This window comes from Stegostoma tigrinum, chromosome 9 (assembly GCF_030684315.1).
Source record: "Stegostoma tigrinum isolate sSteTig4 chromosome 9, sSteTig4.hap1, whole genome shotgun sequence".
Taxonomy (NCBI): Eukaryota; Metazoa; Chordata; class Chondrichthyes; order Orectolobiformes; family Stegostomatidae; genus Stegostoma; species Stegostoma tigrinum.
Genome location: NC_081362.1, coordinates 20,862,419 through 20,874,770, shown reverse-complemented (window position 1 = coordinate 20,874,770; position 12,352 = coordinate 20,862,419). Strand labels below are relative to the sequence as shown.

Here is a 12,352-nt window from a genome sequence, read left to right as displayed (position 1 = left end):
AAATTTGAGAATGCATTTACATTGTCACCTTCAAATCTTAATCTGAGTATTTCAGGACTTTTTGGCAACAATATTATAGCATCATGATGCATGCATACCTATTAATCCTTTAACACACTTATAATTTGAAAACATGAGCTTTCTTTCCAAAGTATTCATGGATTGTGGGCATCACTGGCTAGCATTTTATTGCCCATGTCTAACTGGCCTGGAGAATGTGATGGCAAGCCCCTGCCTTGAACTATTGCAGTCATTGGTGGAGTGACACCCAACATGCTGTTAGGGACTTGCCAGGATTTTGACCTAGTGACAGGGAAGGAATGGCAATATAGTTCCAAGTCCAGATGGCTTGGAGGTGAACTTGCAAGAGATGCTGTTCCAATACATCTGCCATCTTTGTCCTTCTGGATGGCACAGTTCGGGACTTTGGAAGATGCTGAAGTAGGAACCTTGATGTTGCAGTGCATCTTATAAATGATGCACACAGGTGCCATCAGGAATCATTGGTAAAGGGAGTAAATATTGAAGTTGGTGGATGCAGTGCAAATCAAGTGGCTGCTTTGCCCTGGATGGGTGCCAAGTTTCTTGAATGTTGTCGGAGCTGCACTTACCCAGGCAAGTGATGAATATGCTATCATCCTTCTGATTTGAGTCAGTGGACGAGCATTGGAAGACAGGAGTTATTCACCACAGAATTCCTAGCCTCTCACCCGCTTGTATAACCACCTTTTTTATGAGTGGTGCATTTCAGTTTCTGTTCTATGGTAGCCCCTCCCCAGAATGTTGATTGTGAGTGATTCAGCGATGGTCATGACATTGAATGTTGAGTGGTGGTTGTAAGATTTTGACTTTTTAGGGATGGCTATTGCCTGCCACTGTATGACATGACATTACCTAATGCTGTTGCAAGAAGGATAACTTACTGATGAATCTCAGCAAAAATGTTGTCTCCTCAATGCTGCTGAACTTTGCTGCTTGGGACCTGAGCAGCAAAAAGCAACACTTATGCTGTGGCCTAAGATCTACAGTTAGGATTGAAACCATTATGATACTACTATAGACCCAGCTTATGTGCCATTCTTCAGAGTCACTTCAAAATATTACTATACTTAAGAAGCAACATTAAAAGTGTTGTGTTAATTCAGTCCAAGTTGTTCCATAGAGCCTGAAGCAAATAACTGTAATTAATACATTATGAGGTTAATTGATCTCTTGCCTGAAGTATTGTTTATGTTCATGGTCTTGATACTGAAGAAGCCATGGAAATGATTCAGCAACCATTGCAAGCATTAATTTTATTTGGCAATGAGAAATGGTAAAATGTTAATTCCATGTTTTTTTAACCATAATAAATTTAAGAACTGGAGGTTAATCTTTAGACTTAGAAAGGAAATGAACTTGAAGCAAAATGTATCTTGTGCAAAGTCAGGCTGGAACACCTAAGGATGTGATATATAAATTGAAAAACCATAAATTGATTATTGCTTGGGGGACAACTTTTTCATACTTGACTATTAATATATTGAACACCCCACAAAAGCATTCCAAAGGCAATTTGATCAAGCCCAAATTCAGTATTGACCAGGTTTGTAGCTTTGTAATTAGATAATAAACTATTAATTAGATCGAATGGATTTTTGTCAATGCCAGCTCCTAAGTGTATGTTCTGCATTGTTTACATTCATAGCAAATACCAAGTCGTCAAAAGAAAATTTTAGAAGAGGCTCATGAATTGAGTGAAGATCACTATAAAAAGTATTTGGCTAAACTCAGATCCATCAATCCTCCATGTGTGCCTTTCTTTGGTAAGCTTTGATTCATATTATTTCTGTAGTGGCTGACATCATAGTCATTCTCATTGTATGTCAATCCACAGTAACTGGCCATTAATTTGTAACATGACTTGTTGCATTGATATTCTGATTTTTTTTATACACTTAAGTTCTTCATTAATTGCTATTTCTTAGTTCTAATGTGGACAATTTAGAATAATTAGAGGGAATTTATGCTCATCCAATACTAGATCTCGAATAAGCAGTCTGCTAGTCAATCAGCACTTGAATAGTGAGAGAGTTAGCAGTGAGGTAGACCTAGCTGTTGCCAACATATATATCATAACTAACGTGCAATTTCAAGTGATGTTTCTAAAATGCAGAATGTGGATGAGAAATAAGGGGTCAAGAAATAAAGGGGCAGAGGATTAAGAGCAACATGGTAACTCAGTGGTTAGCACTGCTGCCTCACAGCACCAAGGACTTGAGTTCAATTCCAGCCATGGGTGACTGTCTGTCTTTATGGAGCTTGCATGTTCTTTCCGTGCTTGTGTGCTCTAGTTACCTCCCACAGATGTGCAGACTATGGGAATGGCAATGCTGAATTTCCACATGATGTCCAGGGCTGTGCAGGCTAGCTAGATTAGCCATGAGGTTACAGGGATAGGGTGGGATGCTCTTTGGAGGGTCATTGCAGACTTGATGGGCAGAAAGGCCTCTTTCCACATTGTCGGGGTTGTATGATTCTATTCAATGATTGATCCTTGTGAGATCCTGGAGGAAATGGAATGGGAAAAGGAGCAGTAATTGATACTCTAGCGATGATAATATAATGAAAAGTGGAAACAAACAAATGCGGTCTCACATAGCTGGAGAAGTGGAGAGGTGTTGCATGAACTTGGTGTGGTCAACCTTGTGCAAAGCTCCTGACCGGCAAGAAGGACAAAGAGTGATAGTTTACCTTTGTCGTATTTACATTACAATGTCATTTGTGACTTTAATGTGAAATGTTTTAGAACTGCAATAGGGTAAAATGTGGAGTTTTGGAAAATAGGACTCAAATTTACATGCTCAACAACATGCTCAAAGACTTTATTTTTTAAAAAATTCCAACTAAGATGTAACTAGCAATTTTCAAGGATGCTTATTTATTTGAGAAGATGGGGTGATGATGCCAGATTTTAACTCCATATCTATAACCTCTGCTTCTCTTGACAATCAAAAGTCTGGGTAACTCAGTTCTGAATATGTTCACTTACCCAGCCTCCACTGCATTCTGGGGAAGGGAATTCCTAATTTTAAAGTCCTCCAGGAAAGAAAAATCCTCCTCATCTCATCTTATCTTAAATGGAAGATCCCTTACATTTTAAATATTCTTCCTCGTTTACTGCTCTTCGTGAAATAGTTTATATCCTCCCAGCATCAAGCCCCGTTGATCTTGTATGTTTCAATTAGATCACATTTCATTATTTTAAAATCCAGTGAGTATACATCCATCTTGTTAAACCTATCTTCACAAGATAGCTTCAATTTAAGAGTCAGCAAAGTGAACGAATCTTCACTGAGCTGCTCTCAATGCAGTTATATCCTTCCTGAAGGAGACCAAGCCTTTTCATAGCACTGCATATATGGTCTCACTAAAGTTCTGCATAATTATAACTACCCTTTCTTTCTAGTATACTCAATTCCCCTTGCAGTAAAGATCAATATTCCATTTGCCTTCCTAATCAGTCTCTGTACCTAAAAGCTAACATTTTGAGAGCTAGGTGCCAAACTATGCAGATTGCTTTGTATGAAAAAGGTTTACGCAGCCTCTCAATTTAAATAATAATTTATTTTTCCAGCCAAAGTGGAGAAGGTCACATTTTTCCATGTTATACCACATTTCTACCCACATCCCTTAATCTACCCACATCCCCAAATGGACTCAATGTCCTCCCCATAGCTTGCTTTTCTCCCATTTTTATGTCATTGGTTAATTTAGCCAGCATATATTTGGTACTAATTAGATTAGTGTAAGTTAGAAATAGTTGATGCTTTATTACTGATTCTTGTGACATTTAACTAGTTAGAATTTAACAACATAGAACTGATCCATAGATCCTGATTCGCAACTTCTTGTTTGGTGACCATTCCTCTATTCATACCAATGTAACACTCCCAGCTCCTATGAGCTTAAAGCTTGTGCAGTAACCTTTTATGTTTCACATAACTAAATGCCTTTTGGACATCCTACTACATTACATACATTACTTCTGTTGGTTCCCCATTATCCTCACTGCTTGTTATTTCAAGAAACTCTAGTAAGTTAATCAAGCACAGTATTCTTTTCAAAAACCATATTGACTTTTCCTGAACTATGATTTTCCAAATGTACTGCCGATACCTCCATAATAATAGATTCAGACAGTTTCTCCGTGACTGATGTTAGGTCAACTAACCGATACAATTTCTTGCTATCTATCTTCTTCTCTTCTTGAATGGAGGTAGTGATTACAGAACTGCAAATGTACTGAAACCTAATACAAAATCCACTGAATTTTCAGCGAACATGGAAGATTTTGCAAGAACTACCAGGAAGGGAATTCAGGTGGTTGATAGCTTAATGGAAATGCGTTGAGGGAGCTAAAGTTCATTCTCATTGATACAATGAGTTTGGAGAGGTCATGGGGAGAAAATGATCTAGAACCTAGAATCAAATGTGAGTTCATGAATAGCGTTGAGTACTTGGTTCATATGCTGTCCCTTCACTTGAGGCAAGAGTGGCAACTCTAAAGGGATATCACTAATGGGACCTGGGCCCACTGACTGCATGCCACCAATTGGCAAAGTGCAGCAGTGGGCTCAAAGCCGTCTTCAATTTAAGAAAACATTTCAGAAAAGTGGCAAGTGCACAAGTAGCAAACAAATCTGCCCTGAAAACAACCTGGAAAATTGAATCAAGTTAGAATTCCAGATGTCTAAGGAGTAGCTCATACAATCATAGTTTGTTTTCTCTTGCATTTGTTGGCATTGTGAACTACTGGAGGAGAGGCATGGTTGCCAAGCTGGGGATGGGGGGAAGCAAGGCTGGTGAGACTGGAGTCATCGAGTCTTTTGGCGGGTGCAGTGGGGAAATGAGAGATTAGCTGTAGGCATCGCTGTGGGTGGGAAGTGAGAACAGTATGGAGTAATTAGGGTGAGTATTCATCCTGCACCAGTGCCATATGCCCTGATGATCTGTTTAGGAGATTACAAAGAGATGCACAGAGTCAGCTGAGTAGGCTTATCTAACAGAGTCAAACCTGCGACAGCCACAGAAGAGTAGAAAAGGAGTACTGAGTATGTTGAGGTAGGCATCTCAGGGACCATTGTATTTGAGACGGGAGAACTGAAGAGAGTAGTGTAAGATGTTTAAAGAGAAGTATGTTTTTGAAAACTTTGAAATAGAAGTAGTGAGATTGGATACAGAGAGCCCAACCAAAATGTGCGTGTGCATGTATTCAAGTTACTTAGGTTTGTTACGTAAAAATAAGAACAAAAGCAGAAGTTTCTGGAAAAGTTCAGCAGGTATGGCAGCATCTGTGAAGAGAAAATCAGAATCAAAATCACTGGACCTGAAACATTAACTCTGATTTTCTCTACATAGTTGCTGCCAGACCTGCTGAGCTTTTCCAGAAACTTCTGCTTTTGATCCTGATTTACAACATCCGCAGTTCTTTCTGTTTTTATGTAAATATATGATCTGTTTTTTAAAAATGAACACAAAAGTAAATTGAAAATTGCTACAGGATCATCGGGTAGGATTCTGGTGTAGGGTAACAATGGCAAAGATATGGAGTCAACTTAGTTTGGAGACATGTCTAAGCAAGTGGAGTATAGACGCTTTGAAAATAGAGAATTGGAGAGAACAATGATTTCTGTGGGAATGAATGTGCATCAGGTACAGACAACTAGTTGCAGGCCAGAAAGTCCGTGGCAAAGTTGGAGGATGCCAGAATTTAATAAAGTAACACGTGTATCTTGACCCAGTCAAGTGAGTTATTGAACTGAAGATGAAGAATTTGGAAAATGCAGGAACTTCTTGAGTCTTATAGAGGTCTGATCAGTGTTCCAATGTTCACTCTACTTGCTGACTGAATGGATGCTGAGTGTTATGTGAAATATGCTGATGGAACCAGACGGCGTATTGTAGTGCTTAATTTAAGAAATATTGAAACATTACAATGGATATGAAACAATTTAAATTCATGAACTGGGGAAAGATCTATTAATTTTGATGGAGTCATAAATGTGTAGTGATAGAGTGTAAAACATGAAACACAATAAGATTAAAATCCAAAAACTGGAGAAAAGATTCAAATTGTGGGATTGACCATTTACAGAAAATATTCAATTAATTATGAAACCTCTTTGTAAATGGCATGTGACAGCATGCTAATTACTTCAGCCTTGTATTGATCATTAACTAAGTCATATTCCACTTAGTTTCTATTTTGTGTTCAAAGGGATATGGAATTTAAGAGCCTTCAGGTATGATTTGGTTGTGGATCTGGATAATTATCCAGTTCAGACACAGAATAAAAATAAAAATGGGAATAAAATCATCATGCTAGAAACACTCGGTCTCCTGGGTTGGGGCAGAAACCGTTAACATATTGTCAATTACTTTTCATTCGGACTTGATCTTTTTATGTTTCTGGTAAGGGATAGGACTGAAGCCCTGGAGATGCGTTCAAATGGGGTTTCCTTCAGTTGATTATAAGTGGGTTTGGAGGTAGAATTTGCAGTTTATTCCATCAGAAGTTTAATACTTGAGGAATCTATGGTGCGTAAAAATTGCACATTATTTAATATACAATTTAATTATAAGGCAGGTTTGAACTTATTGGGCCTTTCCTTATCTAATACATGGATTTAATAATGAAACTTAACCCGTATGTTGAGTTGAAGATTTTTTTCAACGGTAAATGGGAATGAAGGCCATATATTTATAATCAAACTTGTACTAATTTTTGCTTGCAGAATAGACAGGCTGAACATTTCAATTGTAATTTATAATTTGCAAAAAATATTGTTCTCACTTGCTTTTAGTAGATTATAACAAAGGGTGCAAGAATTTAGATTTAATAAGTTTCCTCTTGAATGTCAAATTTTATGATTAAAAATGTATTTGTAATGATATTTTTTGCTGTAATTGCCAGTTTGTATTTCAAGTCCAGTCATTTTAGTAGAATAGTAGAATTTATATTCATTTGGAACAATGAGGGCAGGATGTCAACTAACATAATACCCATGATGGTGAAATAGAATCAACAAGCTGTATCTTATGCATTGACAAAACATTGATCATTTGAAAAATTAATTATTTACCAAATTTCTTATGTTAAATGTATTTCATTTGATAGGATTGAATTTTGTGTTAAAAATGAGTAAATGTGAAAAAAGAAATTTAAACTTATTTTGAAGTGTGATTTTTGGCAATATCTCAATAGTAAAAGATATAGGAAAGTTGCTTGAGGCATGGTCACAATGCAGAGTAGTGATGGAACACAGTTTTGTTTTCCCTATATTATCAAATTTGCAGTATCAATTGTACTATTGCACGGAAGTGTCAGGTGGATGAACTATTTTCCTGGAAAGTAAAAATGAAAATTATTTTTGGCTACTTGTAACTCATTCAGCTTAAGAGAGCTCTGGAACTAATTTATGGCAGTGTAATGATGTAGAGAAACCAAGGAGTAAAATATCTTGTGCAAAGAAGTTTGTATTGACAGGGAAAAATAAAATGTTTTTTGTTTTGAAAAAGCATAATTTTTTTCAGTAACAGCAAGAGAGACCATATGAAAGTAATTTGTCCACATCTCCAGCATGGGCACACTGGGGGAGTAGTTTCTGTTTGAGGCTGATGTGTGATATTCGGGTTTTAAATTGGAAGTATGCCCACAGATGAATATTGATGAAAATGAGGAAATTGCAAATGTTGACTCTCTGGACAGTTGAGAATTTTGTGTAGTTTGCAAATGTTGTTTAAGTCTAACATGATCATTCAGCCCCAAATTAACAAATTAATTTTGTATTTAAATAAACTGATAGGTATATATTTGACGAACATTCTGAAGACGGAGGAAGGTAACCCTGATTTCTTGAAACGACATGGTAAAGAGTTGATCAATTTCAGTAAGAGAAGGAAAGTGGCAGAAATAACAGGAGAGATCCAGCAGTACCAAAACCAACCGTATTGCTTACGAGTAGAGCAAGACATTAAGGTGGGTACTATGTTTGGAAGAACGAGGGTGGCAAGAGAGAAAAGTGCACGGGTGCATTGATGTGCCTCAAAGGTTTGCCAAATTATTCATACTGATTAAATGTTTGATGTCTTTGTTACACATAGTAAACCGTTGCAATATGTTCCCCATATATTACCCAGCATGAAAGGTGACATGGTCTGGACCTTCTGAAGAAGGGTCTAGGCCCAAAATGTCAGCCTTCCTGCTCCCCTGATGCTGCTTGGCCTGCTGTGTTCATCCAGCTCTAAACCTTGTTATCTCATGGTCTGGACCTTACAATTTGCACTTGCTATTTGAGCTGTTAACTGGTATCTCCAAGAAGAGATATATTTAAGTGCAGATAATTTAATTCTTACAATTGCGGTTTCTTTTCACCCCTCCCAAAATAACATTTTATTCACCGTTCTGCAGTGCTTCATTTAATAGTTCAGCTAAACCCGCAACTTACAGAGCTGGAGCATAAGTAAATTTGTTGTGATTGTGAAATGTACAACTAGCAACTATCTAGAAAAACTTGCGACTCACAATTAAAATTTGGGATGATTTGATAAACCTTTGATCTGGAGATTGGATACTCCAGTCGTAGCAGCCAAAGAAAAAATATGGTGAATTTTTCAGGCTAAGAAGCTTATACTTGCCTGTTGAATATTTCACTTTGTAAGCAAAAGACTGCATTATTCCAACTGTTAACCAACCCTGCATTTGTTTCTCCAGCATTCCAGCCCTTAAAATGCCTGCATTGAACCAAAATAAAATACCATTTTCAGTAACAAAAACAGAAGTTGCAGGAAAAGCTCAGCAGGTCTGGCAGCATCTGTGAAGAAAAAAAGTCAAAGTTAACATTTCAGGTCCAGTGACCCTTCCTCAGTTTGAGACAGAAATTTCTAGTCTACCAACAAATGTTATTGTTTAATTTTACAGAAGTTTTTTGAAAATTTAAATCCAATGGGAAATACTTTGGAGAAAGAATTTACAGATTACTTGTTCAATAAGTCTTTGGAAATAGAACCTCGTAATGCCAGATCATTACCTCGATTTGTAAGTACTTATTTTAGTCTTTTGTTAATAGTATGAGTAATTTTTTCCTCTTACATTTATATTTGACAAGTTATAGGCTATTATCCATATGGGAGTATTCTATCAATATAGTGTCCATTTCAGGCTTACATATTGTTATACTGCTCAATTGATCTGCACATTATTTCAGAACCTCAAGCTTTGCAAGTTATTTTCTTTCTAAAACTGGAGGAAACGCCATGTATTTTTGGTTTTGAAGTTTCAGCTTTTACATTTTCATTGCTGTCTTGATGATTTATTCACTTCACATTTGTCCTTTGAATTCTCTGGACTCCATGTTCACAGATCTGTACATATGCACAAAGTGCACACTGTCTATTTTTCCTGTACAATTTTTAGATATGCAGCACCTGCTAAAAGTGCAGTTCTCTGTGAATGCAAAATTCTCTTTTTCACTTGATATTTCATGTAATAAAGGCTTAGGTTTGTCTAAGTCAAAAACAGCAGCAGTGATTCTGGTACCTACTGCCTTGTTGTAGCTTCACAGGTTAAATTTGTACAACAACTTTCATCTGAAGCTGTAAATTCAGTAGAACAAAAAATCCTTTTTACCATCTGACAGTGGAGCAGAAAGCACTATGACATTAGGGATATCATCATTTTGAACCTCTTCCTTAAAGAATATCTTCAACAAATACTTCTCCTATAACTTCTGCCAAGCACAGGTAGCATTGACGTGAACAAGCTTTAACTTTGGTAAACAACATTTAATGGTCACTGCTGTACCTGTGTGTGCCAAGTTGTCACTGATTGCCTATCCTACTAAGTTGACTCAAACAAAATACTTGCATCTCTGCAGTCATGTTGAGAGGCTGTCTCAGGAATAGTTCACCTGGTACCTTCATAAAGTACCAGGCTATGCGCAGAGAATGCTAATGCTGGCAATCTAAAAGTCAAACTAATTGAGTATTACCCATTCTCCTCCAGGGAAAGAATACAGTAGAGTGGGTGAAAAAGTCAACGGAGATTGAACTTCTTTCAGACAAGTATAAAACTTCACCTGCAGTGGAGATTTACTGTTTTGATTCAAAGTACTGGTAGTTTTAAATTTTGCTATCAGGATACCAGTCAGATGAAGATGAAATTAAAAGTTCTGCTGGTTTATCAAAGTGACTCTTTATGGCTTGTGTGCAGAAGGTGGTATCTTAATTTATTTGAAATATTCAAGATTTTACTTGTTAAAATGTTAAAAAGCAGATCTAACTGAACAATGTAAATACAGCCATAAATTAAAAAAGAGCATTCATGGCTCACTGTTAGCTTGTTTAGTTAGTACCCATGAGGGCTATGATTAGTTGCTATGAAGAGTTCTGCTAACTCCAGCTAACTCCTTCATTTACTGATTTTTTTTAAAAATTAGTTCAGTGCTTAGCTTGCCTACAAATTTGAAGGCATTAGCTAGTACAAGTACACGTCAAATATTAATACAAAGCCAAACATAAATACTTTCAGTTTTTGTAATTGCTGTAGCTATGAGATTTAATTCGCTCTCTATAAGTACACTTTTATTTGAGTCATGGTCGTGAAGAGAGATATAGTTCATATGATGTGAACCTTTTCCATGCACTTTTGATCTTTTTCTATTTTGCTTCTGAGTAAACTCTAAAGAAGTACAGATTGCAAACTGATTCTAACAGTGTCATTAATGAATGATTTTACTTCACAGATCTATTTTTCAAAATTTTATGCATGTGTATAAATGTTCTTTCACAGTTAATAAAACACTATTATAAAGGACTTGTTTGGAATTTATATTAACTTTTTGCTGTTTTACTACTGGAATTTTAGAATATTTCAAAATTACTCAGAATTTACCTACTTACTGTTTAGGGAACGCCATCTTTCATTATGCCATAGTTTTTCACTGGGTATGTGACTTAAATGACTTTCTTCTAATTGACCTTTCATTTTGAAATCTTTATAGGCAAAGAAATATAATTACCCACTGAAATCTCCTGGTGTCCGACCATCTAACCCCAGACATCCAGTGTCAGGCACCTTGCGTGGGCATCCTACACCTTTACAGCAGGAACCACGGAAAATCAGTTACAGTCGAATAACAGAGAATGAGACTGAAAGCATAGCGTCAGCACCAAATTCCCCACGTACTCCTCTGACACCACCACCTGCTTCTGCTGCATCCAGCTCAACAGATGTCTGTAGTGTGTTCGGGGATTCTGATCCAGCTAGTCCATTCTATTCAAGTATGTCATTTAATTTCGATAACTGCTTGGTAACAAAAGTAATTTATTGGAAGTGGTTATATTTGTGAAGTAAATGCAAATTTGACTGTTTTATATGGCACTGAAGTCTGTATGTTTCTTTTTGCATATTTATCATTCTAATCTTGCTGTAAAACTGAAATTGAGGATAAAATTTGAGGCCAAATTTAGCATGCATTTATTAGAAACAATGTCAGCATTTTAAGAGATTTAAAGTATCCAAAAGATTTGCTTTACTTGGCACAAGCAGAGGAAAAGTTTTGAAGTGTTGGAAATAGATTTCTGACTCAATATGTTGCTAATTCAACGAGTAAGCAAGTGTTACATGATTTGATGTGGGGATGGAGTTTTGCAGGTATACACACTACAATTGAGAACCATTGGGAAAATGTCATCAAAATATAAATAACAAAAATAGAAATTGCTGGAACAACTCAACAGGTTGGCAGCATCTGTGGTGAGAAAGCAGAGTTAAAGTTACAAGTCCGGTGACATTCCTCCAGAACCACTTTCTGTCCTTGGGCCTGAAATGTCAACATTGCTTTCTGTGCACAGAGGCTGCCAGGCCTGTTGAGTTTTTCTTGGAAACTCTGTTTTTGATTGATTTCCAGCATCTGCAGTTCTCTGGTTTTTGTTAATCAAAGTATAACCATGATCAGGATAAAAACTCAACAGGTTGGCAGCATCTGTGGAAGATTAAGCAAAAATAAAGTGGTCCCAACCGGTTTACTGATAAGTAGCAAATTTTAATAATTGAAGAGAGACTCGCCATTGATTGTAAATCATTTAGTAATTGATGTAGCTATGTGTGTTAATTCACTTTCTATAAGTACACTTTTATTTGAGTCGTGGTCATGAAGAGCAATATAGTTCATATGTTGTGAACCTTTTCCATGCACTTGTATCTTTTTCTATTTTGCTTCAAGGTAAACTCTATAGCAGTGGATAGTAGGTATTAATTGGGATTTCACTTGTAAATATACAAAGACCTACATGTTGAAACTCTAGTATG

At 36.7% G+C, this 12,352-nt stretch overlaps 1 protein-coding gene across 2 annotated transcripts in view; it reads left to right on the top strand.

Moving 5' to 3' along the window:
- The window catches only part of LOC125454752 (son of sevenless homolog 1), a 248,421-nt gene that overhangs the window by 227,208 nt on the left and 8,861 nt on the right, over positions 1–12,352 (top strand). For both annotated transcript variants that reach the window (XM_048535905.2, XM_048535904.2), the window contains exons 17-20: positions 1,688–1,805; positions 7,848–8,020; positions 8,963–9,079; positions 11,043–11,322. In XM_048535905.2, the coding sequence (XP_048391862.1) occupies positions 1,688–1,805; positions 7,848–8,020; positions 8,963–9,079; positions 11,043–11,322 (688 nt within the window). The remainder of the gene's footprint in view (positions 1–1,687; positions 1,806–7,847; positions 8,021–8,962; positions 9,080–11,042; positions 11,323–12,352) is intronic.